Source organism: Hypanus sabinus, unplaced genomic scaffold (assembly GCF_030144855.1).
Source record: "Hypanus sabinus isolate sHypSab1 unplaced genomic scaffold, sHypSab1.hap1 scaffold_149, whole genome shotgun sequence".
Classification (NCBI taxonomy): domain Eukaryota; kingdom Metazoa; phylum Chordata; class Chondrichthyes; order Myliobatiformes; family Dasyatidae; genus Hypanus; species Hypanus sabinus.
In genome coordinates, this window is record NW_026779564.1 from 266,341 (window position 1) to 289,492 (window position 23,152).

A 23,152-nucleotide genomic window follows, 5' to 3' on the forward strand; every position below is an offset into this window, starting at 1 on the left:
ATTTAAATCACTAATTTTTATTCACATTCCTCCGGAGCCTTGCTGGACAGGAACACTGAAACATCAAGTGAGAAACAGCAGGAGGCCATTCAGCCCCTCTAACCATCAGCAAGATGGCGTCTGCTCTCCCATCTCAGCCACATGTTTCTGCCCAGTCCTCATTTCCTCTATCCCTTCGGTCTCCACACATTTGCCGCCCTCTGTTTTACGTGGGGACGATCACTGAGTTTTCACCGCCCTCTGTGGAGGGGTTTTACAGACATTTACCACCGTCGGAATGGAGACATTTCCCCTCATTTCAGTCCTGGATAGTCCATTCCTGTTTCAGAGACGGATCCCTGGTTCAACCGGCAATGATGTTGTGCATTTCAATGTGTTCTCCTCTCAGTCCTCGATTAACCAAATGAAAGGGTTATCGCATTTGATATTTCTCCATATAATGACCACACCACTCCAGGGATCAGTCAGGTGAATCTTCATTGCACTCTCTATAACAAATACCACCTCCCCACCTCCCCCCTCACCTGGATCCACCTCTCACTCCCCAGCTCTTGCCCCATCCCCACCCCTCACCTCTTTTCTCTGATTATTTCCCGTCCACTCTCAATCCAGAGGGAGGGTCTTGGCCCGAAATGTTGACGGTCCATTTCCTTCCACAGATGCTGCCCGACCCGCTGAGTTCCTCCGGCAGTTTGTTCTTCGGTCTGTATAACCCGTGTTAGTATGGGGAGAGGGATTTTACACCATATTCCAGGTACAATCTCAACAAAGCACAAATAATTGTCACTTTGCCCGGACCATCGGCCCCGCTTGCAGGGCAACAGTCTGCCGGTGTTTGCCCCCAATGTGGTGAATCCCTCTGCTCGACACCACCGTGGGCTCAGACATTTCCACAGATGAGCCCCTCCTGTCCCCACCGGGACAAACATCCTGTCCGCCCCCTCTCTCACCATCTTCATCCTTTCAATAAAATCCCTCCCCGGGGAACCGGCATCGAACCGACGGGCCGAATGGTCTCCTCCTCATCAGACTCCGGCCGCAGGAGACGCTTCACAAACGCCCCAACTTCCCTCGGAGGGAAATGGAAATAAATCAGAAAGCGGACATTTACTTTGAGGTTTTCTCCGCTCTGATGAGGCGTTCGGCGCTTGAGCGGGAGACGAACCCAGCGGGGTAACGCCCACTCGGCCTGTCCGCCTCCGCGACTGGGTATAATCAGTGATTGACATCGCTTCCCACGAATTGGTATAGCACAGATCCTGAATCCTGCGTTGACAGCGGTGGGGAGGGGGGCGGGGGGGGGGGAGGAATGGGGCTGGTCACGTGATCATTAGCCCAGCCGTTAAACCGATAAAGGTCGAGCGCAGCAGCGCGTGTGTGACGTCAGGCGCGTGGGGTGAGAAGCTGTGTGACGTCACCTGTGGGAGAGCGCTGGCATTTAAAAGCACCTTAATGGACTTTTCAGTGGGACAACAATATTAATCGCGGGTTTCATCACTGAATCCAGGGTTGTGGGATGTAAGGTCCCCTGTTATGTGTCCGGCTGTGCCGTGTTGTTGGTGGAGTGGGCAGCGTGGTGTTTGTCTCGATTCGGGTCAGAACACCAGAATTGCCAGCGGGGTCCACACACAGTGTATTAGACAACAGAAAACCTCTCGTCCCTGCAGTCTTTGTCTCCTGGTAAACTCAACACCCTGACAGTGTGGACCACGGATGCCCCTTCCTCTCAGAGTCAGGGGATCACTCAGACAGCTGATCGCTGAGAGGAATTATATTTATTGGTCATTAAAGTTCACCCAGATTCGTTTGGACCGATTTGATGCGGAGTTCGGGGTGTCACAGTGAAAGGGCCGAACGACCGAACTCTCTCCGTTGTCCAAACATCCTTCCAGGTGAGGCGACACTTCACCTGTTAGTCTTCCGGGGTCGCCCGTTGTGTCCGCTGCTCCCGATGCGGCCGCCTCCACACTGGTGACACCGGCTCCTCCGCAGTTGTGCCGGGTAGGAGTGTTTATTTTCGGGGGTGTTGATGTTATTGTTCCCTTTTGTACGGGAGTGGGGGAGTTTTGAGGGTTGATGATCGGGATGCCGTTAGTTCTTATGCTGGGGTTGGTGTGGAAATTTCATTTTTCTCTGTGAACGACATTTGTTTCGTGGCTCTCTGGAGAAGTAAAAAATTCAGAGTTGTTTATGGATACCTGCTTTGCTAATAAATTAACCTTTGAACTATCCGCTCCGAGCGGGACTTCCCGGTGTCCAAACATTTTAATTCCCATTCCCATTCCCGTTCCGACGTGTGAAACATCGCCTCCTCTTGTGCCAAGATGAGGCCACCCTCAGGGTCCAGGATCAGTCCCTATATTCTATCCGAGTATCCCCCCCCCCCCCCCTTCACCCGCCAACCCGTTTGCGCTGCATGGACCTCCGGCCACCGGCGGCGATGTGCAGACCTCCGCATCTGTTGTTGGCGGTTCTCCCATTCGGGCGACAATAATTAGTGGCTGATCCCGAGATTGTGTAAATCGAGGCCGGTTGCATTGAGAAAGGACCGGGCCTGAGCTCTGCCGGACGGCTGGAGCAGTGGTGCAGTGCCATTGTTTTAGGTGCTGGAGCTGTACCAGGTGTGATTGATAAATTCGTGTCCTAAGTTAGAAGGACTAAAGTTATACAGCTCTCGGAACCTGCACGTGCAGTTCAACTCTTTGAGTGATTCAGAAGAGAGTTTGAAGGTAATAACTTTTGTGGTATTTCTGTTTCAGATAATTGAAAATTGCTAGGTTTTCTAAAATTGACTCCTTCCACCTTAGGCCACGGACTTAACCCCTCGTATGTCGCACCCAATTTGTGTACCCGCTCATTAATTGTGTGTGTGTGTGTGTGTGTGTGTGTGTGTGTGTGTGTGTGTGTGTGTGCACGTATGTGTGTGTATATATATATCTGTATGTATGTGTGTGTATGTATAAAATAGGGCTTCTTATAATGTCAAGCTGTAAAGCAAGATGAAAGAAATATATGAATTCCAGAGCTCCACAGAAATATAGTGATAGTTAAGACATTAACAAGATTATAGCCTATCACTACATTTCAGTGTATAACTGGTACAATAACACATATACTACTTAATTTAATAATATGACGAAGTATTGCATGGTTGCACTCACTAATTATCATAAAATATAAATATCAAGCAGGTAAAGGAACGTTTTTGCTTAGAAGCCATAGGGTTGCTAGTGAGAAAATTTTACTTTTCAATCAGCGAGTTCACTGTCAATGCATTGGATGACAGTATTGATGGCCCGCTGGGGAAATTTACAAATGAATTCCAATATTGAAAGGACTGGATAGAGAGGTCGTGGAGAGCTATACTATCTGGTTATCACAGTGCCATAAATACAACTTAAATATACAATCGATAGGCTTGTTCCCCAGCTTGGGATTCTAAATTGGAGAATGGTGCTTTATTCACAAAATTGTCACAGTCCACAGTGACTGTGCACGGATCCCAGCAATGGAACCCGCCACTACAGCCCCACAGTGCACTATGTACTGATTGCAAAGCTACGAAATTGCACGTGAATAGCCTCCCCTCCCCCAACTCCTCTCTTTCTGCTTCACCAAAGACTAGGACATCTCACATCTCGCTGCCTCCGCCAGGACATTAAACTGTGAACAACTATGGTCAGGGACTGATCTCTGGGGTACTCCAAACGCTACCTCCTTCCAGTCTGAAAACGACCCACTCATCCAGCCACACACTACCGGCAGTTTATCGATCTCCAACGAAAAAGCCTAATCACCTACTCCCGATGATCAATACCATTGCTGTCTCTGAGTTTACCACCGTCAAATACCAGGAGGGACATAATAATCAGAAAGTCTCTAGTCACAGCCGTGTGAATAAAATGTGATCTCAGTGGGTGTGTGGCGCATGCTCAGAATGCGAAGGAGACAGACAAACTGAGCCAAGTCACAGACTGATGAAGGGGAGGAATGATCCATTTTGACACAGAGAGGGAAGCGGAGAGTTTGATATTGTGCCTGATGCAGGAACTGTCGCCAGTTAGAAGATGATGTTTTGTTCCTCCAAATTGTGTTGATCTGTGACGGTGTTTTTATCAGTAGGCACCATGGAGACTAAAATAATTTCAGTTGAAGTGTTGTCCTTCACCCACTGACGTGCTTTATAAACCTTTAACAGTGTAGAAAATTCAAAGGATTTGTGTATGGGAATCACAAACACAACAGCACGTTAGATCCGCGGTATCTGTCAGTTCACCAGAGCTTGAACACAAAGTACACTGCAGGTGCTGTGGGCAAAGCAACAGGTACAAAATGCTGGAGGAACCCAGCAGGCTGGGCAGCATCCGTGGAAACGAACAGTGAACATTTCGGGCCGAGACTGAAAACCGTGACCTACAGTTTTGCACTGGGAAACGGCCGTTCACTTGCTCCGTGTGTGCGAAGAGACTCATTCAGTTAACCCACCTTGTGATGCTCCGGTGAGTTCACAATAAATAGAGGCCACATTTCTGTCCGGAGTTAGCAAAGAGTTTTACTCAATCATCCCAGCTGCTGCAGCAGCAGCAACTTCACATCAGGGAGGAAGTCCAAATCAGCTCTGTGTTAAATGTTTAACCATCACGGTGACTGAAGGCAGCTGCAGGTTCATGAGGGACTGTTACTGTCAGATTCTGCAGTTCTTGCGGCTACTCATCACACCCAGGACTGAACCCTGGTCACTGAGCATTGGAGGAGTCTGTTCTGCTGATGTTAGCCATAAATTTGACTGGTGTTTAATATTTTGGATCTGTGAAAGATAAATCCAATCTGTATCAAATCCCATGTCGCAGGTACTTACTGTCACTGCCAAACTCACAATGTACACTAGAGAGGCCATTCAGTCTATCTTGTCCCTGCCCAGTTTTCTTTTCCATATCAGTGTTTTAAAACTTATCTCTCACTATCCCCGTTGCAACTTGTCACCACTCTGTGGGAGAAGAGACTTTGCTTGAATTTCATAGAATCAGAGAAATCTGCAGCAAAATACAGGCCCTTCGGCCCACAATGTTGTTCTGACCATGTAACCTACTCTAGAAAATGCCTAGAATTACCCTACCACAGGACCCTCTATTTCCCTAAGCTCCATGTACCTCTCTAAGATTCTCTTAAAAGATTCTATTGTACCCGTCTCTACCACCATCGCTGACAGTGCAGTCCACACACCCACCACTATCTGTATAAAAAATATATATCTCTGACATCTCCCTTGAACTACTTCCAAGCACCTTAACCATGCCCCCTACGTGTTCGCCATCTCAGCCCTGGGGAAAAAGCCTCTGACTTTTCACACGATCAATGCCTCTCATCATCTTATACACCTGCATGAATTTCCTACATGATTTTTCCCAGACTAATTAACATGATGAGCTCGCTGAGTATTTGACCTTCCCCAGCGCTCTGGACTAAGGTGGTTAAACTCCTTTTTCCCTGCTCTTTTCAAACTTTGTGTCATTTCCACTAATTTCAAAGGACTGTGCCTCAGACAGCTGGGTTGTTGCAATGCGCCTCTAAAGCCTGACAGCAGACTGGCGAGTGAATCTTCGATGGAGCAGAGTCAGAAAACAAAGAGTTACCAGCACCAATCAGGGCTTTGGGGCTCTGGAAAGAGATGGGGTGTGGAGGTTCCGAGCAGGAGGAGGAAGAGGAACCAGACCAGCAGGATGTGGCTGTGAATGAAAGATGAGAAACATTTGGAAACTGGTTAATTGAAAAACAAAATGGTTAATTTCTACAAAACATTGCAGGTAATCAGCAGATCAGGCAGCAAATGTGGAGACGAATAAATGGGCAGCATTTAAGCCGAGCCCCTTCAGCATGTCTAGACTGTGTACTCCTCTGCTTAGTTGCTGCCTGAACTGCAGAGCTCCTTCAGCATTTTGTGAGTGTGCGTCTCTGTATTTCCAGCAACTGCATTATCACTTTTGTTTCTCATCTGCATTTGTATAATGATTGTACTTTTGCATTAGATACACGAAATGCCTGTTGATATTGAGTGTATCGTTTATGGGAGCCGCCTTCTGCGTTAAGAAAGCTGCTGAGTTTTCTACACACAAAAAAAAACCTGTGATATGGACATGGAACCTGTGCTTGCAGAAATTTTTAATGGCACCATGATTACCCATAAAGCCGCGCGTTTAACATTGCGCTGACGTTTGCAGCACCAATCAAATGCGCAGGCGCAGGTTTGCTGCCGTCTCCGATAACTACGCATGCGCTTAGAATACAAACTGTCTGGAGGATCGAGAAGGTCAGGACTTTTTCGACTCTAATTGGGTGACAATTGCTGTGGGAACCGGAGACTGTGGCCCGCAAACTCGGCACAGGCAGGTCTTTTCCTTCTCTCTCAGCCCCACGATCCGTACACGGGCCCCGGGGAGCTTCCGGCTAATCAGGGAATGGGAACAGATAGATCTCACAGACGGAGCTGAGCTCCAGCTATCTGAATGCAAGGATTAAGAACTGGGAAAAAGTGAACAAAATCTTTCTATCAGCTGTCGAGAAAATCACCTTTGTTCTACCTCCAACCGCAGCAAGAGAAAATCTGCAGCTGCTGGAAATCCAAGCAACACACACAGAATGCCGGAGGAACTCAGCTTTTGTACTCTTTTCCATAGGTGCTGCCCGGCCTGCTGAGTTCCTCCTGCATTTTGTGTGTGTTGCTTGTTCTGCCTGCTCTTGTTCTGGAGTTTTCTACTCGTGAGGATATGTTTTTACCCATTCTCTTGCTCTGGACTGTGCTATCGGTGAGAACATGTTCTGACCCATTCTCTCTGGGTACATAATGATATCAAACACCTTTGCCCTGGGCAACAAGTAGCTTTCACATCACAAATGTGCTAGACTCCAGTGAGACAGACTACTGTCCTTCCCTTCATATTCACTGGGATTATTATCACCGTCAGTCACCTGAGGGAGGGTTCAGGGGAAATATTTATGTACAATAGAGAAACTGGTGATACCTGTGTGTATTGTGGTGATGCAAAAGTTGCTGGATAATTTGCAAATGGGAAGAAGGGGAGTGATATTTGGAAGTCTGATTTTTTTAAAGCATCATTCAACAAGAAAATTGCATACAATGACATGCAAAAGTTTGGGCACCACTGGTCAACATTTCTGTCTCTGTGAACAGCTAAGCGAGTGAAACGATGACCTGATTTCCAAAAGGCACAATGTTAAAGATGACACTGTTTAATATTTTAAGCAAGATTACTCTTTTATATCCATCTTTTACAGTTTCAAAATAAAAAAGGGAAAGCGCACAAAGTAAAAGTTTGAGCACCCTGCATGGTCAATAGTTAATAACAACCCCTTTGGCAAGTATCACAGCTTCTATATGCCTTCTGTCGCCAGCTAAAGGTCTTCCAATTCTTGTTTGGGGATTTTTGCCCATTCTTCCTTGAAAAAGGCTTCTAGTTCTGTGAGTTTCTTGGGCCGTCTTGCATGCACTGCTCTTTTGAGGTCTATCCACAGATTTTCGATGATGTTTAGGTCAGGGGCCTGTAAGGGCCATGGCACAGCCTTCAGCTTGCGCTTCCTGAGGGAGTCCATTGTGGATTTTGAGGTCTGTTTACGATCATTATCCTGTTGTAGAAGCCATCCTCTTTTCATCTTCAGCTTTTTTACAGATGGTGTGATGTTTGCTTCCAGAACTTGCTGGTATTGAATTTAATTCATTTTTCCCTCTACCAGTGAAATGTTCCCCGTGCCACTGGCTGCAACACAAGCCCAAAGCATGCTCGACCCATCCCCATGGTTAACAGTTGGAGAGGTGTTCTTTTCATGAAATTCTGAACCACTTTTTCTCCAAACATACCTTTGCTCATTGTGGCCAAGAAGTTCTTTTTTTAACTTCATCAGTCCACAGGACTGGTTTCCAAGATGCATAAGGCTTGTATCGATGTTCCTTTGCAAACTTCTGATGCTGAGTTTTGTGGTGATGCTGTTTTGTGGTGAGGACGCAGGAAAGGTTTTCTTCTGATGACTCTTCTATAAAGGTCATATTTGTGCAGGGTCACTGCACAGTAGAACAGTGCACCACCACTTCAGAGTCTGCTAAATATTCCTGAAGGTCTTTTGCAGTCAAACGGGGGTTTTGATTTCCCTTTCTAGCAATCCTACGAGCAGTTCTCTCGGAAGGATTTCTTGGTCTTCTAGACCTCAATTTGACCTCCACCATTCCTGTTAACTGCCATTTCTTAATTACATTACGAATTGAGGAACTGGCTAACTGAAAACGCTTTGCTGTCTTCTTATAGCCTTTTCCTGCTTTGTGGGCATCATGTATTTTAATTTTCAGAGAGTTAGGCAGGGGCTCAGAGGAGCCCATGGCTGCTGATCGTTGAGACAAGGTTTGTGAAGTCAGGGTATTTATAAAGCTTTGAAAGTTGCAACACCTGGCTTTTCCTAATGAAGTTTGTGAACAAGCCATAGCCCTAACAAGGTAATTAAAAAGATAATTGGTAAAAGTTGTCTGACAGCTCAAATCTCTTGGGGTTCCCATACTTTTGCATGGTGCTCCTTTCTTTTTTTCTCACTCTAAAATTGTAAAAACAAAAATAATATACTAATCTTGCTTAAAATGTTGAAAAGAATGGTTCATCTTTAACTTTATGACTTTTGGAGATCAGTTCATCTTCCACTCTGTTAACTATTCAGAATAACAGAAATTTTGAATGGGGTGCCCAAACTTTTGCATGCCAATGTATATACGGTGTGCAAAAGCACTGGTGAGAAAATCCTTCAGGACTGCTACAGGCCTGTTACATGGGTTGTGTGAGAGTGAAGATGAAGATGGTGAAACCCAGAGGAGATCAATGTGCTTATTGACAGTGATTTGCTAGCTGCAGAAATGAATACCTCTGTATATAAAATTCAGTGTGTACATATTGTTGTCACTGGGCAAAAATTTGCACAGCACAAGGTTTTTGTGCACACTGGTGACTACAAATTGGAGGGAACATTGGTGGGAAGGTGGGGAGACCTTCAGTGTCCCTGATACCCTCACCTACAAGATGTGCATCCAGCTGCAGCTTGTAACCCTGCACTTTGAGGAGTTGGAACTTGAAATGGATGAGTTCCAGTTCAGCTGGTTGTCGGAAGGGGTGATAGATACAACATGAAGAGAGGTGAGTTACACCCAAGGTGCAGGACACATTAAAGTGGTTGGGAGTCAGGAAGGGGAATGTGGTTAAATTGCCATTGCAGAGTACTCTTGTGGCCATCCCACACAACAACAGGTGGGCCAATATAGAAACTGTTCGGGGAGGAATTATCTGGCAGAGGTAAGTCAAAGGTGTGTTAGGGGATTCGATAGTTAGGGGAACATAACTAAAAGAGGATTAATATCCTAGTGGCAAGACTTGCAAGTGCTAGTGGGGGAGTTAAACTAAAGTTATAGGCCGGGTGGGAGCCAGAATGACAGAACAGATAATGGAGGGGGTTAATTGAATAGAATAGAATAGAATTGGCTTTATTACTTATATCCTTCATATACATGAGTAGAAATATTTGCATTACATTTGTGACTATATGTGCAATGTGCAATTTATGGTAATTTATAATAAATAGTATGTACAACCGGACAGTCAACATGACATAGAAATACAGTTGTATCAGCATGAATTAGTCAGTCTGATGGCTTAGAGAAAGAAGCTGTCCCAGAGCCTGCTGGTCCTGGCTTTGGGATGTCCGCACCAATCTCTGCAGAGTCCTGTGACTGGGGGAAGTACAGTCCCCATACAAGGTAGTGACACAGCCAGTCACAATACTCTCAATTGTGACCCTGTTGAAAGTTCTTTGGATTTAGGTCCCCATTTCAAACTTTTCAATGCTCTGAGGTGAAAGAGGCACTGTTGTGTTTTTTCACAACACAACCAGTATGTATGGACCATATATTGTGATATTGTGGCCATTACCAGAACTTGGTTCCAGCCAACAGTCTGAGGAATTTAGAGGGACAAATTTTTCTGTAGTGATCGCAGACTACGCCAAGAATCAAAGGTTGATATATTAACTGATTTTGATTTTTGATTGACTGAGACTCCCATACCGTAAAAGGACTAGTTGGAGTAGAGTTTGTCAAATGTGCCCTTAATCCAGATGTAGAATTCCCAATGTAGAAGTGTGTAATAAGCTGTTAAGAAATGATCCAGGGCTGGTAACACAGAGTAGTGATCATAATGCCATGAGATTCCAAAAAAATATGGAAAAAGAGAGGTCTGGACCACAGGTTGAGATTCTAAATTGGAGAGAGGTCAATTTTGATGGTGTCAGAAAGGATCTGACAAGTGTGCATTGGGACAGGCTGTTTTCTGGCAAATGTGCACTTGCTGAGTGGGAGTTCTTCAGAAGTGAAATATTGCGGGTGTAAAGTTTGTACGTGCTTGCAAAATTAAAAGTTGAAAGATAACTGGTGCAGGGAACTTTGGTTTTCAGGAGATATTGAGGCCCCGGATATTTTGTTCCTCTAAATGCCTCAGACTGTTGGGTGCTCCCAAGACTCATTACTGACTACAATATCATAATTCCACACCGTGAGCTCATCCAACAATGTTTTCAGCTGTCTTCTCTTGGTTTTCAAAAGCTTCCCAATAGTTTTTGCTCTTTTGTTTGCCCTCACTTTGGCTTTTATGTTGGCTTTAGCTTCTCATTTCAGCCACAGTTTTGTCCTCATGCCTTTCCAATGCTTCCACTTCTTTGGGATGTGTCTATCACTCACCTTCCGATTTTCTGCAAGAAACTCCAGCCATTGCTGCTCCGTCATCACTCCTACCAGATTCCCCTTCCAGACAAGTTTGGCCAGCTTCTCTGTCACAGAAACATGGAGAAGGTCAGAACAGAAACATGCCCACTCTGGACGATCGGAATGGTAATCTGTACGGGAGACAAAATAGATGGGGGAGGTTTTAAATAGTAGTTTTGCATCTGTACTTACTCAGAAGATGGGCAAAGAGTCTATAGAAGTGAGGCAAAGCAGCATCAACTTCATGGACCCTGTATAGATTACAGAGGTGGAAGTGTTTGCTGTCTGAAGGCAAATTAGTGTGGATAAATTCCCAGGGCTTGAAAAGTTGATCCCTGTGACCCTGCGGAAGACAAGTGCAGAAATTGTTGGGGTGCAAGCACAGAAATTTAAATCATCCTTAGTGATAGGTGAGGTTCTGGAGGATTGGAGAACAGGCAATGTTGTTCCACTGTTCAAGAAAAGCTCTAAAATTAAGCTAGGAAGTGATATGTTGGTGAATTTCACAGCAGTGGTGAGAAAGTCATTGGGACATGTGTGCAGGAACCGGATATACAAGTATTTGGATAGATGTGGACTGATTAAGGATAGACAGCATGGCTTTGTGCATAGTAGGTCATGTCTAACCAATCTCATGGATCTACTTGAGGAAGTTATCAGGAAAGTGGACGAAGACAAGGCAGTGGATGTTGTTTACATCGACTTGAGGAAGGCACTTGACGAAGTCTCATTGGGAGGCTGGTCAAGAAGGTTCAGTCATTCAGCATTCAAGATGAGACAGTAAAGTGGATGAGACAAGGTCTTTGTGAGAAGCTACAGTGTGGTAGCAGATGATTGCCTCTCTGACCGGAGGCCTGTGTCTAGTGGTGTGCCACAGGGATCAGTGCTGGATCTGTTGTTGTTTGTCACCTATATCAGTAATCTGGATGATAGTGTGGTTAACTGGATCAGCAAATTTGTGGATGACAACAAGACCGGTGGTGTAGTGGACAGTGAGGAAGACTATCATGTCTTGAGGTGTGATCTGGACCAGCTGGGAAAATGGTTTGAGAAATGGAAAATGGAATTTAATGCAGTCAAGTATGAGGTGTTGCACTTTGGTATGGCCTATCAAGGGAGGTCTTTCAGAGAGACTGGTTGGGCATGGAGGAGTGTTGTAGAAGAAAGGGATCTGGGAATACAAGTCCTTAATTCACTGAAAGTGGTGTCACAGTTAGATTGTGATGGAAAGCAAGATTTCAGCCCAATGGGCTTCAGGAACGAAAGTACTGACAACAATAAGTGGATGTTATGTTGACTTGCAGCAGACATCGGTGAGGCCAAATTTGGAGTATTGTGTGCAGTTTTGGTCACCAAGCTCCAGGAAAGATGTAAAAGAGGTTGAAAGAGTTCAGAGAAAATTCACCAAGATATTACCAGGTCTAGAGGACTTGGGTTATAAGTAGAGATTGAACAGGTCAGGTCTTTATTCCTTGGAAAATTAGAGATTTAGGGGAGACTTGATTGTGATGGAGGTAACTGCAAGCTGGATTTCTCCACTGAGCTCATGTGTGACTGCAAGCAGAAGCCATGGGTTAAGGGTGAAAGGTGAAACATTAAGGGAAACATAAGGGGAAACTTCTTCACACAGACAGTCATCTGGGTGTGGAATGAGCAGCCATCACGAGTGGTGCATGCAAGCTCAATTTCAACATTTAAGAGGTTTGTGTAGGTGCCTGGATGGTAGGGGTATGGAAGTGGGCAGATTAAATAGTTCAGCACAAACCAGATGGCAGAAAGAGCCTGTTTCAGTGTTGTAGTGTGACAAAAACCTGAAATAATACAAAAATTCACTCTTAAGTCCCTTTAACAGCTGTACGGACCAACCATTCATCTCAGCAGGAACTTTTTATATGGCATTAAAACTGTGGCACTTTAAGTTAATAATACATAAAAGAAAATCCCAGCTGCACGTCAAGAGACTATTTGTGTGAGACTGTTTCAGTTACTGTGGGGCCAGGCACCCATGCAGCTCAGCAGGAACAGGGAATAATACCATTGGAGAGAGTCAAACTGAGCTAATGCTCAAATTGGAGATGACAGAAATGCCCCATTCTGATAGAGACAGGAAGAGTATCAGGGAATTGATGCTCATTCCAGATACCAGCACTCTGCCCAGTCAGGAGATGATTTCTCTGTCCAACTTGGGTTCAACCTCACTGTAACAGTGTGATACCAGATCAAACCTTGGCAAATCATGTAATCTCATCTGAAATGTTGTCCTAAACCCATTGATGGATTTTGTAAATTTTTTTACAGGTTCAAAACGAGAAGGAATTTGTCTGCAGAAAGCTCAGTCATGGCATATCAGTTTTGCTGTCTCTGTCCGGATATTTAAGAAGCAGAGCAAGAGATTCAATCGAATATCCTTCCTGCTCAGACAGTGGGAATGGATTCACTTGGTCATCTGAACTGAACGTACATCACCGAGTTCACACTGGGCAAGGCCATTCATCTATTCTGTGTGTGAGAAAGGATTCAGTCGGTCTGCCCACCTGTGGGCACACCAATCAATTAACACCCGGCAGAGGCTTGTCATCTGCTGAAGTTCTGGGAAAGGATTCACTCCATCATCTGACCTCATGGCACACCAACGAGTTCACACCAGAGAGAGGCAGTTCACCTGCTCGGACTGTGGGAAGGGGTTCACTTGGTCGTCTGAACTACTGAGACAGCAACGAGTTCACACTGGAGAGAAGCCGTTCACCTGCTCTGTCTGTGGGATGAGATTCACTGATTCATACACACTACAAAGTCACCAGCGAGTTCACCGTGGGGAGAGGCCGTTCACCTGCTCAGACTGTGGGAAGGGATTCACTCGGTCATCTGACCTAATGGCTCACCAGCGAGTACACACCGGAGAGCGGCCGTTCACCTGCTCGGACTGTGGGAAGGGATTCTCTTTATCTTCTCGCTTACTGACACATCAGCGAGTTCACACTGGGGTGAAGCCGTTCACCTGCTCAGTCTGTGAGAAGAGATTCACTCACTCTTCCACGCTACAGAGACACAAGGTTGTTCACACTGGGGAGAAGCCGTTCACCTGCTCAGAATGTGGGAAGGGATTCACTGAGTCATCACACCTACAGAGACACCAGCGAGTTCACACTGGAGAGAAGCCATTCACCTGCTCAGTCTGTGAGAAGAAGTTCACTAACTCTTCCACCCTACAGAGTCATCAGCGAGTTCACACTGGGGAGAAGCCATTCACATGCTCAGTCTGTGAGAAGGGATTCACTCATTCTTCCACCCTACGGAGACACCATCGAGTTCACACTAAGGAGAAGCCGTTTACCTGCTCAGTCTGTGGGATGAGATTCACTGATTCATCCTACCTGCAGAGTCACCAGCGAGTTCACACTGGGGAGAAGCCATTCACCTGCTCAGACTGTGGGAAGGGATTCACTGTTTCAGCTAGCCTAATGGCACACCAGCGAGTTCACACTGGGCAGCGGCCGTTCACCTGCTCAGACTGTGGGAAGGGATTCACTTTGTCATCTAAACTACTGAAACACCAGCGAGTTCACACTGGGGAGAAGCCATTCACCTGCTCAATCTGTGGGAAGGGATTCACTCAGTCATCCCAACTACCGGCACACCAGTAAGCTCACAATGGGGAGTGGCCGTTGTTATGATTCCCTAGGTTTCGTTTACTGTGGACTGTCATTTTGAGAGAAAGAGAGAGATAAAGAAGGTGAATCAGTCTGACTTGCAGCTTGTTTACATCGCTAGCAGCTTGTTTAATTTTAACCAAGGACACGGACACTCAGAGTGAGACGGAGACGAAGGATGAAAAATGGAAGGTTCAAAACAACGGAAATAGTGGCCAAAGCTCATGGTTTAGAATGTCCCTACGCCCACAAGTGTGGGTTAATTATCGTTTCATCATACATCGAATGTGTGGTTGTCACCTCTTTTGATCCATGGGAGTGAATCGGATTTGGGGTATCCTGTGAAGACCACTTATGTGTTAACCCTTGCCTAGTTGTGGTGTGGTAATTCACTTGAAGACAATACCACTTTTGACATGTCACTTTCGGTGGTAATTCGTATGTGGATTTGGAACATGACCAATAAAATCTACAGTGACTGTTCTCTCATTTTACCACCATGGAACCTGTGGAATTCGACATAATTGCCTTCTCTTAACATTTACCCTGGATTACAAATATCTCCCTCTCATCACCTATTCTGTGGTTGAATTGAACTTTCGTACTTTACCATCTCAAGACTCCAAGCCTTGTTTCCCCGGAGCTCAATAGTTCTGGAGTTACATTTACACACATATATATACATAACAATGTTCACTTTTGTTTATCTTGCTTAAGTTACTATATTAAAAGTAGATTCTAATAAAGATAGTTTTAACATCAAAAACAGACTCCACGTATATCTATTGCTGCTAGTTCGTTTCTATAGCGTTACGATTCATAACAAAATTGGGGCCTGTGTCCAGGATATGAACAGATTAATTGATTAATTATAGATTTCATTGGGGAAATCTCTTTTGATTTATTTGTGTGTGGAAAATCAGCAGCGGGTGCTGATAGGTTTGTGGAAGCGCCAACCTCTGAGGCATTGGAGGACGCCAGAAGGATTGAGTTGTTGAGTCTTGTTAGAAGGTTAAAACTTGCTATGGTGAAATTAACAATGAGGAGGGCACAGGTGCAGAGGATAATAGCTGAACATTATGTATCTGAGGGAGTGTTTAAAGTGGAGGAGTTGTAGGTGTATCCTAAAAGTAAGCCTAGTGAGCTTGAACTCCTGTACATGAGAAAAATTAAAGATGGAGACTGTGGAAAGGCAGAGGCAGTTTCAGCTGGAAAAGATAGAGAGATTTCAGCAAAGGGGTCTAGCTTTAGACTCTGGTGATATGTTTGAGGCCAGTTGTGAAGTTAAATTGGTACCTCCATTTGACATGGCGGTGGTTGATAAATACTTCCAGCATTTTGAGAAGGTTGCTCAGAGTTTAAAGTGCCCAATAGAAGGTTGGTTCTCTTACAAAGTGTAATTAAGGGGGAGGCTCAGCAAGCCTATTATGCTTTGACAATCGATGAAGCAGCTGAGTATGACATAGTGAAACAGGCTGTGTTCAAAGCTTACGAGTTGGTCCCAGAATCCTACAGGCAGAAGTTTATAAATTTGTGGAAATCTGTGAATCACTTATATGGAATTTGCTTATGAGAAGTTTGTGTGTTTTAATGACTGGTTCACATATAAAAATAGAAGTGATAATTTTAACAGCTTGAAAGTGTTGCTTTTTTGAAGAATTCAAAAGGTGCGTCCCTGATAACATAAAGACGTATTTAGATGAAAAGGATGCTGCCACTTTGCAGGAGTCTGCTAGATTAGCAGATGTTTGCTTTAACTCATAAGGTTAAGTTTACCGAGACTAAGAACTTCCAAAACAGTACCAGGGATAACCAGGGTAAACCAGTAATTAAAGCTGGGACTAGTGACAAGAGTAAGGATGAAGGGAAGCAGTTGAAGGAGAAATATTCTGGTCTTACTTGTTACTATTGTAAGAAAGCTGGTCATATGATGGCTAATTGTTCCATCCTGAAGAAGAAAAAGGAAATGGAGGCAGTCCCAAAGGCCTGTGTTCAATACGTTGAAGCACTATAAACCCACAGGGTTCTGAACATTCTGTTGAGGCTCAGTTAAGGTCTGAGAGGTCTGAACGAGTTAAGAAGGCTTTTGATCATTTTCGGTCAAATGGGTTTGTATTAGTAAAGGAAGGGTCAACCCCGGTAACAGTGAAAATTCTTCGAGTTACTGGGGCTTCTCAGTCACTTATATTAGTGTTCTGAAGTTTGTTGATGAGACTAACACTGGTGAGGTAAATCTTATTAAAGGCATTGGGAACGGTGTGGTTTCTGTTCCTTGTACAAGGTAACTTTGCAATCAGTGTCGGTTTCGGGACCTGTTGAGATCGGATTGTGCTCCAGCTGACCGGTGGAAGATGTTAGTTTGCTGTTAGGGAATGACCTGGCAGATGGTAAAGTTGTTCCTGCAGTGCTGTTGACAACTAAACCAACCACAGATGGATTTTAACATTTATCCCTCCTGCGCAGTAACTCGAAGTATGGCTAGAAAGTCTGCCGACGGAGACGGTTCTCTGCAGCATGATTCTGATACAAATGATAGCCAAAATCGGGATTCAGGTTATGATGACTTGTCAGGGACTTTTCTGCCTTCATTGTTTCAACATGATTCAGGTAGTAAGTCTGATGAGAAAGATTTATCCCTGTCTAGGAATGAGTTTATAGCAGAACAGAACCGAGACCCTGAGATTGAAGCTTTATAAAAACAGCTCTCTCAGATGATGAGATTAAGAAAGTGCTGGCAGGGTATTATCTCAAGGATGGAGTGATAATGAGGAAGTGAAGGCCACCTGCTATACCAGCGAGTGAGGAATGGGCAATTGTTCACCAAGTTGTAGTTCCTAAAGTTTATAGGGCTGATATTTTAACTTTAGCCCACAATATGCCCTTACATGGCCATTTTGGAGTGAATATAACTGTGAACTGGTTTATGAAATAATTTTGCTGGCTTAATTTGAAGAAAGATGTGACACTTGTCCATTTGTGGGTAAACCCCACCGGCTCACCCCAGTGGCCCCACTGTGGTCTATACCTGCATTCGGTGAACCCTTTTCTAAAGTATAGAGCATTGTGTTGCCCCATTGCCAAAGCCTAAAGCTGGCCATCAGTAACTACAAAGTATTATGTATACTGCATCCAGATTCCCAGAGGCAATACCTGTCAGAAATATTAAAGCTAAAACTGAAGGGAAAGTTCTTACCAAGTTGTTGTTTTTTTTTTACACTTTTTCTGGATTGCCTAAAGAAATCCAGCCTGATCAAGAAAATAATTTTACACCTTGACTATTCCAGCAGGTAGCTTATGAACTAGGAGCTGAACAAATAACATCATCTGCGTACCATCTGGAATCGCAAGGGCTGTAGAATTTTTTCATTCTGCACTGAAAACAATGATTAAGACGTACTGTGTTGAAATTGGGAAGACTGAGATGAAGGAATATATTTGCTTTAGTTCTCAGTAAGAGAGTCAGTACAGGATCATTGGGCTTTAGTCCATTTGAACTTGTATTTGGTTGTAGACTGAGGAGACCTTTGACCTTGTTAAAGGAACAGTGGATTGATGGGGATGTACATGTTAACCTGTTGGACTATGTTTTGAAGTTCAGAAATAAACTACACCAGTCGTGTAGTCTGGTGAGACAAAACTTAAAGATTTCTCAAAACAAACTGAAGCGTTGCTTTGATAAGCGGGCTTGTGAAAGAAAATACCAGGTGGGGGAATAAGATGCTTGCCTTATCTCCAATGTTGATGAATCCACTCCAGGTGAAATTCAATGGACCGTATGAAATAGGCTTTCAAATTACTAATGTGAATTATGTTATCAAAACACCCGACCGATATAAATTAGAACAAGTTGTACACATAAATATGATAAAGCCTTATTTTGACAAACAGGCACCATCTGTGAGTGTTGTTGTCAAAACATATGAATCTGGCAACCCTGAGAATGAATCAATTGACTCGTCTGAGACTTTTCACAAGCCAAACGTGGTCCCGGTTAGGCTAATGAACACGGTTATTCTAGAAAACATTGATAACAAGTTGGCTCATCTGCAGCCAAAGCAACAACAAAAGCTGAAGGAATTAATTCTGAAGTTTAAAGATTTATTTCCTGATGTTCCCAAGGAAACCACGTCGTAGTACATGATGTAGATATTGGTCAAGCCAAACCTATTAAACAACACCCATATCATATGAAAGTAGAAAAGTGTAAATAGGCTGAGCAAGAAATTGAACATCTGGAAAATGGTATTATTAGTCCTTCAGCATCAGATTGGAGCTCACCCTGCATTATTGTGCCCAAACCTGATGGCAGTGTTAGATTTTGCACTGATTATTGGAAGGTAAATGCAGTAACAAAAACTGATGCCTATCCTATCCCTAGGGTGAATGATCGCATCGATAAAGTTGGAAAAGCTAATTTCTTACAATGATTGATCTGTTGAAAGGGTATTGGTGTGTACCATTGACGGACAGAGGTAGAGAAATTTCTGCGTTTGTGACACCTTCTGGGTTGTATGAATACAATGTTTTGCCGTTTGGAATGTAAAAATGGTCCAGGATCATTCCAGAGAACGTTTGATTCTGTAATTCACAGATGCCTATACTGATGGCTTAGTCACAGGGAGTGACACTTGGGAAGAGCATATCTCTGCAGTAGAGAAGCTGTTTGACAGGCTTTCCCAGGCAAGCCTTACATTTAGATAAGTGTGAATTTTGCCATTCCACTGTGAGTTACCTTGGCGATGTTGTAGGTCAAAGCAAGTTGGCTCCTGTTCAGGCAAAAGTCCAGGCAATTTCTCAAGTTCCTATTCCTACTGGTAAGAAGGCTCTTCGAACATTCCTGGGAATTGTTGGATAAAGTTCAGCAAGAACTTTACTGATATCGCTCTTCCTCTGACGAATCTCCTGAAGAAGGGTCAAAAGTTTGTTTGGACCGAGTCTTGTCAGGAGGCATTTGATCGATTGAAAGCCATTTTTACGTCATTAGCCTGTGCTGAGGACACCTGACTTTTCCAAGCTATTTTCTATAGCTGTTGATGCCAGTGATGAAGCTGCCGGGGCAGTGTTATTATAAAAAGATAATGATGTTGTTGAACATCTTGGAGCTTACTTTTCGAGAAAATTTAATGTGCATGAATGGAATTATTCCACCTTAGCGGGCTCACTTTTGACATTTAAGAAATTCTTGGACAGATATCTGGATGTGAGGGGCTTGGAGTAAAATGGCCCAGGTGCAGGTGAGTGCCGACTAGGCAGAAAAATGGTTCGGCACAGCCAAGAAGGGTCAAAAGGACTGTTTCTGTGCGATAATGTTGTATGGTTCTTAGAGAGAGAGTTGTTGTCACTTATCTTGGCTTTGCGGCATTTTGATGTTGATGTTTGTCCTGAGAAGAAACCTCTGTTAGTTTATACTGATCATAATCTGCTGGTGTTTTTGATTCAGGTAAAGGGCAAAACCAGATGATTGTTAAACTAGATTCTGATTTTGCAGGAATATGGTATTGTGATAATGCATATGAAAAGCACCGACAATATCATTACCGATTGACTTTCCAGATGCTGAGCCTACAGTATTAATAGTGAAGCAGAATCTGGTATTTGTATACGATTCTGGAATGTATTACAAGATAACCATACATGCATTATTTTACATACTGTAGCTTGCAGTTTTTCTCTTTTAAAAATAATTTTTTTGGTGGGGAGCGGAAGTGATATGATATGATTCCCTAGGTTTCATTTGGAGGGACATCAACAGAAGTTAGACATTTTCATTACACATCACATTCCCATTCGGATATGTCTATCCATGGCCTCCTCTATTGTCAAACTGAATCCAAACTCAGGTTGGAGGAACAACACCTTATAATCGGCTGGGTAGCCTCCAATCTGATGGCATGAACATTGACTTCTCTAACTTCCGTTAATGCTCCTCTTTCCCTTCTTACCCCATCCCAGACATATTTAGTATTTTTCCTGTTCTCCATCTGGTGTTCCCCCGCCTCCTTTCTTACTCCCCAGGCCTCCCGTCCCATGATCCTTTCCCTTCTCCAGCTCCATATCACTTTCGCCAATCACCTTTCCAGCTCTTATCTTCATCCCAGCTCCTTCGGTCTCCTCCTATTATTTCTCATTTCCCCCTCCCCCCACGACTTTCAAATCTCTTACTATTTTCCCTTTAGGTTAGTCCTGACGAAGAGTCTCGGCCCGAAACTTCGGCAGCGCTTCTCCCCATAGATGCAGCCTGTCCTATTGTGTTCCACAAGCATTTGGTGTGTGTTGGTTATCCCCGTGACGTCACTTCCGGTGATAATTCGTATGTGGATTTGGAACGGCGACGGATAAAATCTACGGCGACTGTTATCTCATTTTAAAACCGTGGAACCTATGGAATTCAACGTAATTGCCTTCCTTCTGTATTTGCCCTGGATTACAAATCTCTCTCTCCCATCCCTTATTCCGTGAATGAACTACACTTTCATACATTACCATCTCAAGACTCTAAGCCTTGTTCCCCGCACCCTCCTCCCCCCCGCCCACCAACGAGCTCAATAGTTTGGGAGTTATATTTACACATACATATACACACATATCTTGCTTAAGTTAATATATTGTAAGTAGATACTAATAAAGATAGTGGTTTTAACATCAAAAACGTGGTAGTCAGAGTAGAAATAGGAGGATATTTCAGATGAATACGTGGCTTGAAAAATGGTGCAAGGGGGAGGGTTTCAAATTTCTGGGGCATTGGAACCAGTTCAGGGGGAGGTGGGACCGGTATAAACAGGATGGTCTGCACCAGGGCTGGTCTGGAACCAATACCCTAGAGGGAGCGTTTTCTACTGCTGTTTAGGAGGATTTAAACTATTGTGGCAGGGGGATGGGGACAAGTGCAGAGAGACAGAGGTGTGTAAAATGAGGGTAGAAGCAAAAAGCAGTAAGGTGAAAAGTAAAAATGGCAGGCAGGCAAATCCAGGGCAAAAAACAAAAAGATCCACTTTTCAACATAATTGTAGAAGGGCTAAGAGTGTTGTGAAAACAAGCCTGAAGGCTTTGTGTGTCAATGAGAGGAGCATTCGTAACAAGGTGGACGAATTGAATGTGCAGATAGTTGTTAATGAATACGATATAGTTGGGATCACAGAGACATGGCTCCAGGGTGACTAAGGATGGGAGGTCAACATCCAGGGATATTCAATCTTCATGAGGGAGAGACAGGAACGAAAAGGAGGTGGGGTAGCATTGCTGGTTAGAGCGGAGATTAACGCAATAGAAAGGAAGGACATTAGCCTGGAGGATGTAGAATCGATATGGGTAGAACTGCATAACACTAAGGGGCAGCAAACGCTGGTGGGAGTTGTGTACAGGCCTCCGAACAGTAGTAGGGAGGTTGGGGATGGCAGTAAACAGGAAATTAGAAATGCGTGCAATAAAGGAACAGTAGTTATAATGGGTGACTTCAATCTACATATAGATTGGGTGAACTAAATTGGTAAGGGTGCTGAGGAAGAGGATTTCTTGGAACGTTTGCCAGATGGTTTTCTGAACTAACATGTCGAGGAACCAACTAGAGGGCAGGCCATTCTAGATTGGGTATTGAGCAATGAGGAAGGGTTAGTTAGCAATTTTGTCGTGCGAGGCCCCTTGGGTACCATAATATGGTGGAATTCTTCATTAAGATGGAGATTAACATATATAATTCAGAAACAAAAATTCTGAACTTAAAGAAGGGTAACTTTGAAGGTATGAGATGTGAATTAGCTAAGATAGACTGGCAAATGATACCTAAAGGGTTGACAGTGGATATGCAATGGCAAGCATTTAAAGATCGCATGGATGTACTACAACAATTGTTCATCACAGTTTGGCAAAATAATAAACCAGGGAAGGTAGTGTACCCGTGGCTGACAAGGGAAATTAGGAATAATATCGTCCAAAGCAGAAACATAAAAATTTACAAAAAAAAAAAAAATGCGGCGCACCTGAAGACTGGCAGAAATTCAGAGACCAGCAGAGGACAAAGGGCTTAATTAGGAAAGGGACAAAAGATTATGAGAGAAAGCTGGCAGGGAACATAAAAACTGACTGTAACAGGTTTTACAGATATGTGAAAAGAAAAAGATTGGTCAAGACAAATGTAGGTCCTTTACAGTCAGAAACAGGTGAATTGATCATAGGGAACAAAGACATGGCAGACAAATTGAATAACTACTTTGGTTCTGTCTTCACTAAGGAGGACATAAATAATCTTCCAGAAAGAGTAGGGGACTGAGGTTCTAGTGAGATGGAGGAACTGAGGGAAATACATGTTAGTAGGGCAGTGGCGTTAGGTAAATTGAAGGGATTAAAGGCAGATAAATCCCCAGGGCCAGATGGTCTGCATCTCACCGTGCTTAAGGAAATAGCCCAAGAAATAGTGAATGCAGTAGTGATAATTTTTCAAAACTCCTTAGATTCTGGATTAGTTCCTGAGGATTGGAGGGTGGCTAATGTAATCCCACTTTTTAAAAAAGGAGGGAGAGAAAAACCGGGGAATCATAGGCAGGTTAGTCTGACGTCGGTGGTGGGGAAAATGCTAGACTCAAAGATGTGATAACAGCACATTTGGAAAGAGGTGAAATCATCGGACAAAGTCAGCATGGATTTGTGAAAGGAAAATCATGTCTGACTAATTTATAGAATTTTTTGAAGATGTAACTAGTAGAGT

At 43.9% G+C, this 23,152-nt stretch overlaps 1 protein-coding gene across 3 annotated transcripts in view; it reads left to right on the forward strand.

Moving 5' to 3' along the window:
• LOC132387033 (zinc finger protein 235-like) overlaps positions 1 to 15,219 on the forward strand; it is a 62,415-nt gene extending 47,196 nt beyond the window's left edge. Inside the window, exons 1-2 of one of the 3 annotated variants that reach the window (XM_059959402.1) lie at positions 5,595 to 5,760; positions 13,100 to 15,219. In XM_059959402.1, the coding sequence (XP_059815385.1) occupies positions 13,423 to 14,445 (1,023 nt within the window). In that variant the 5' untranslated portion in view covers positions 5,595 to 5,760; positions 13,100 to 13,422 and the 3' untranslated portion in view covers positions 14,446 to 15,219. Of the gene's footprint in view, positions 1 to 5,594; positions 5,761 to 6,293; positions 6,308 to 13,099 lie in introns of those variants that run through there. The other 2 variants (XM_059959401.1, XM_059959400.1) reach the window with 2 other exon arrangements.
• Positions 15,220 to 23,152: the final 7,933 nt, after the last annotated feature.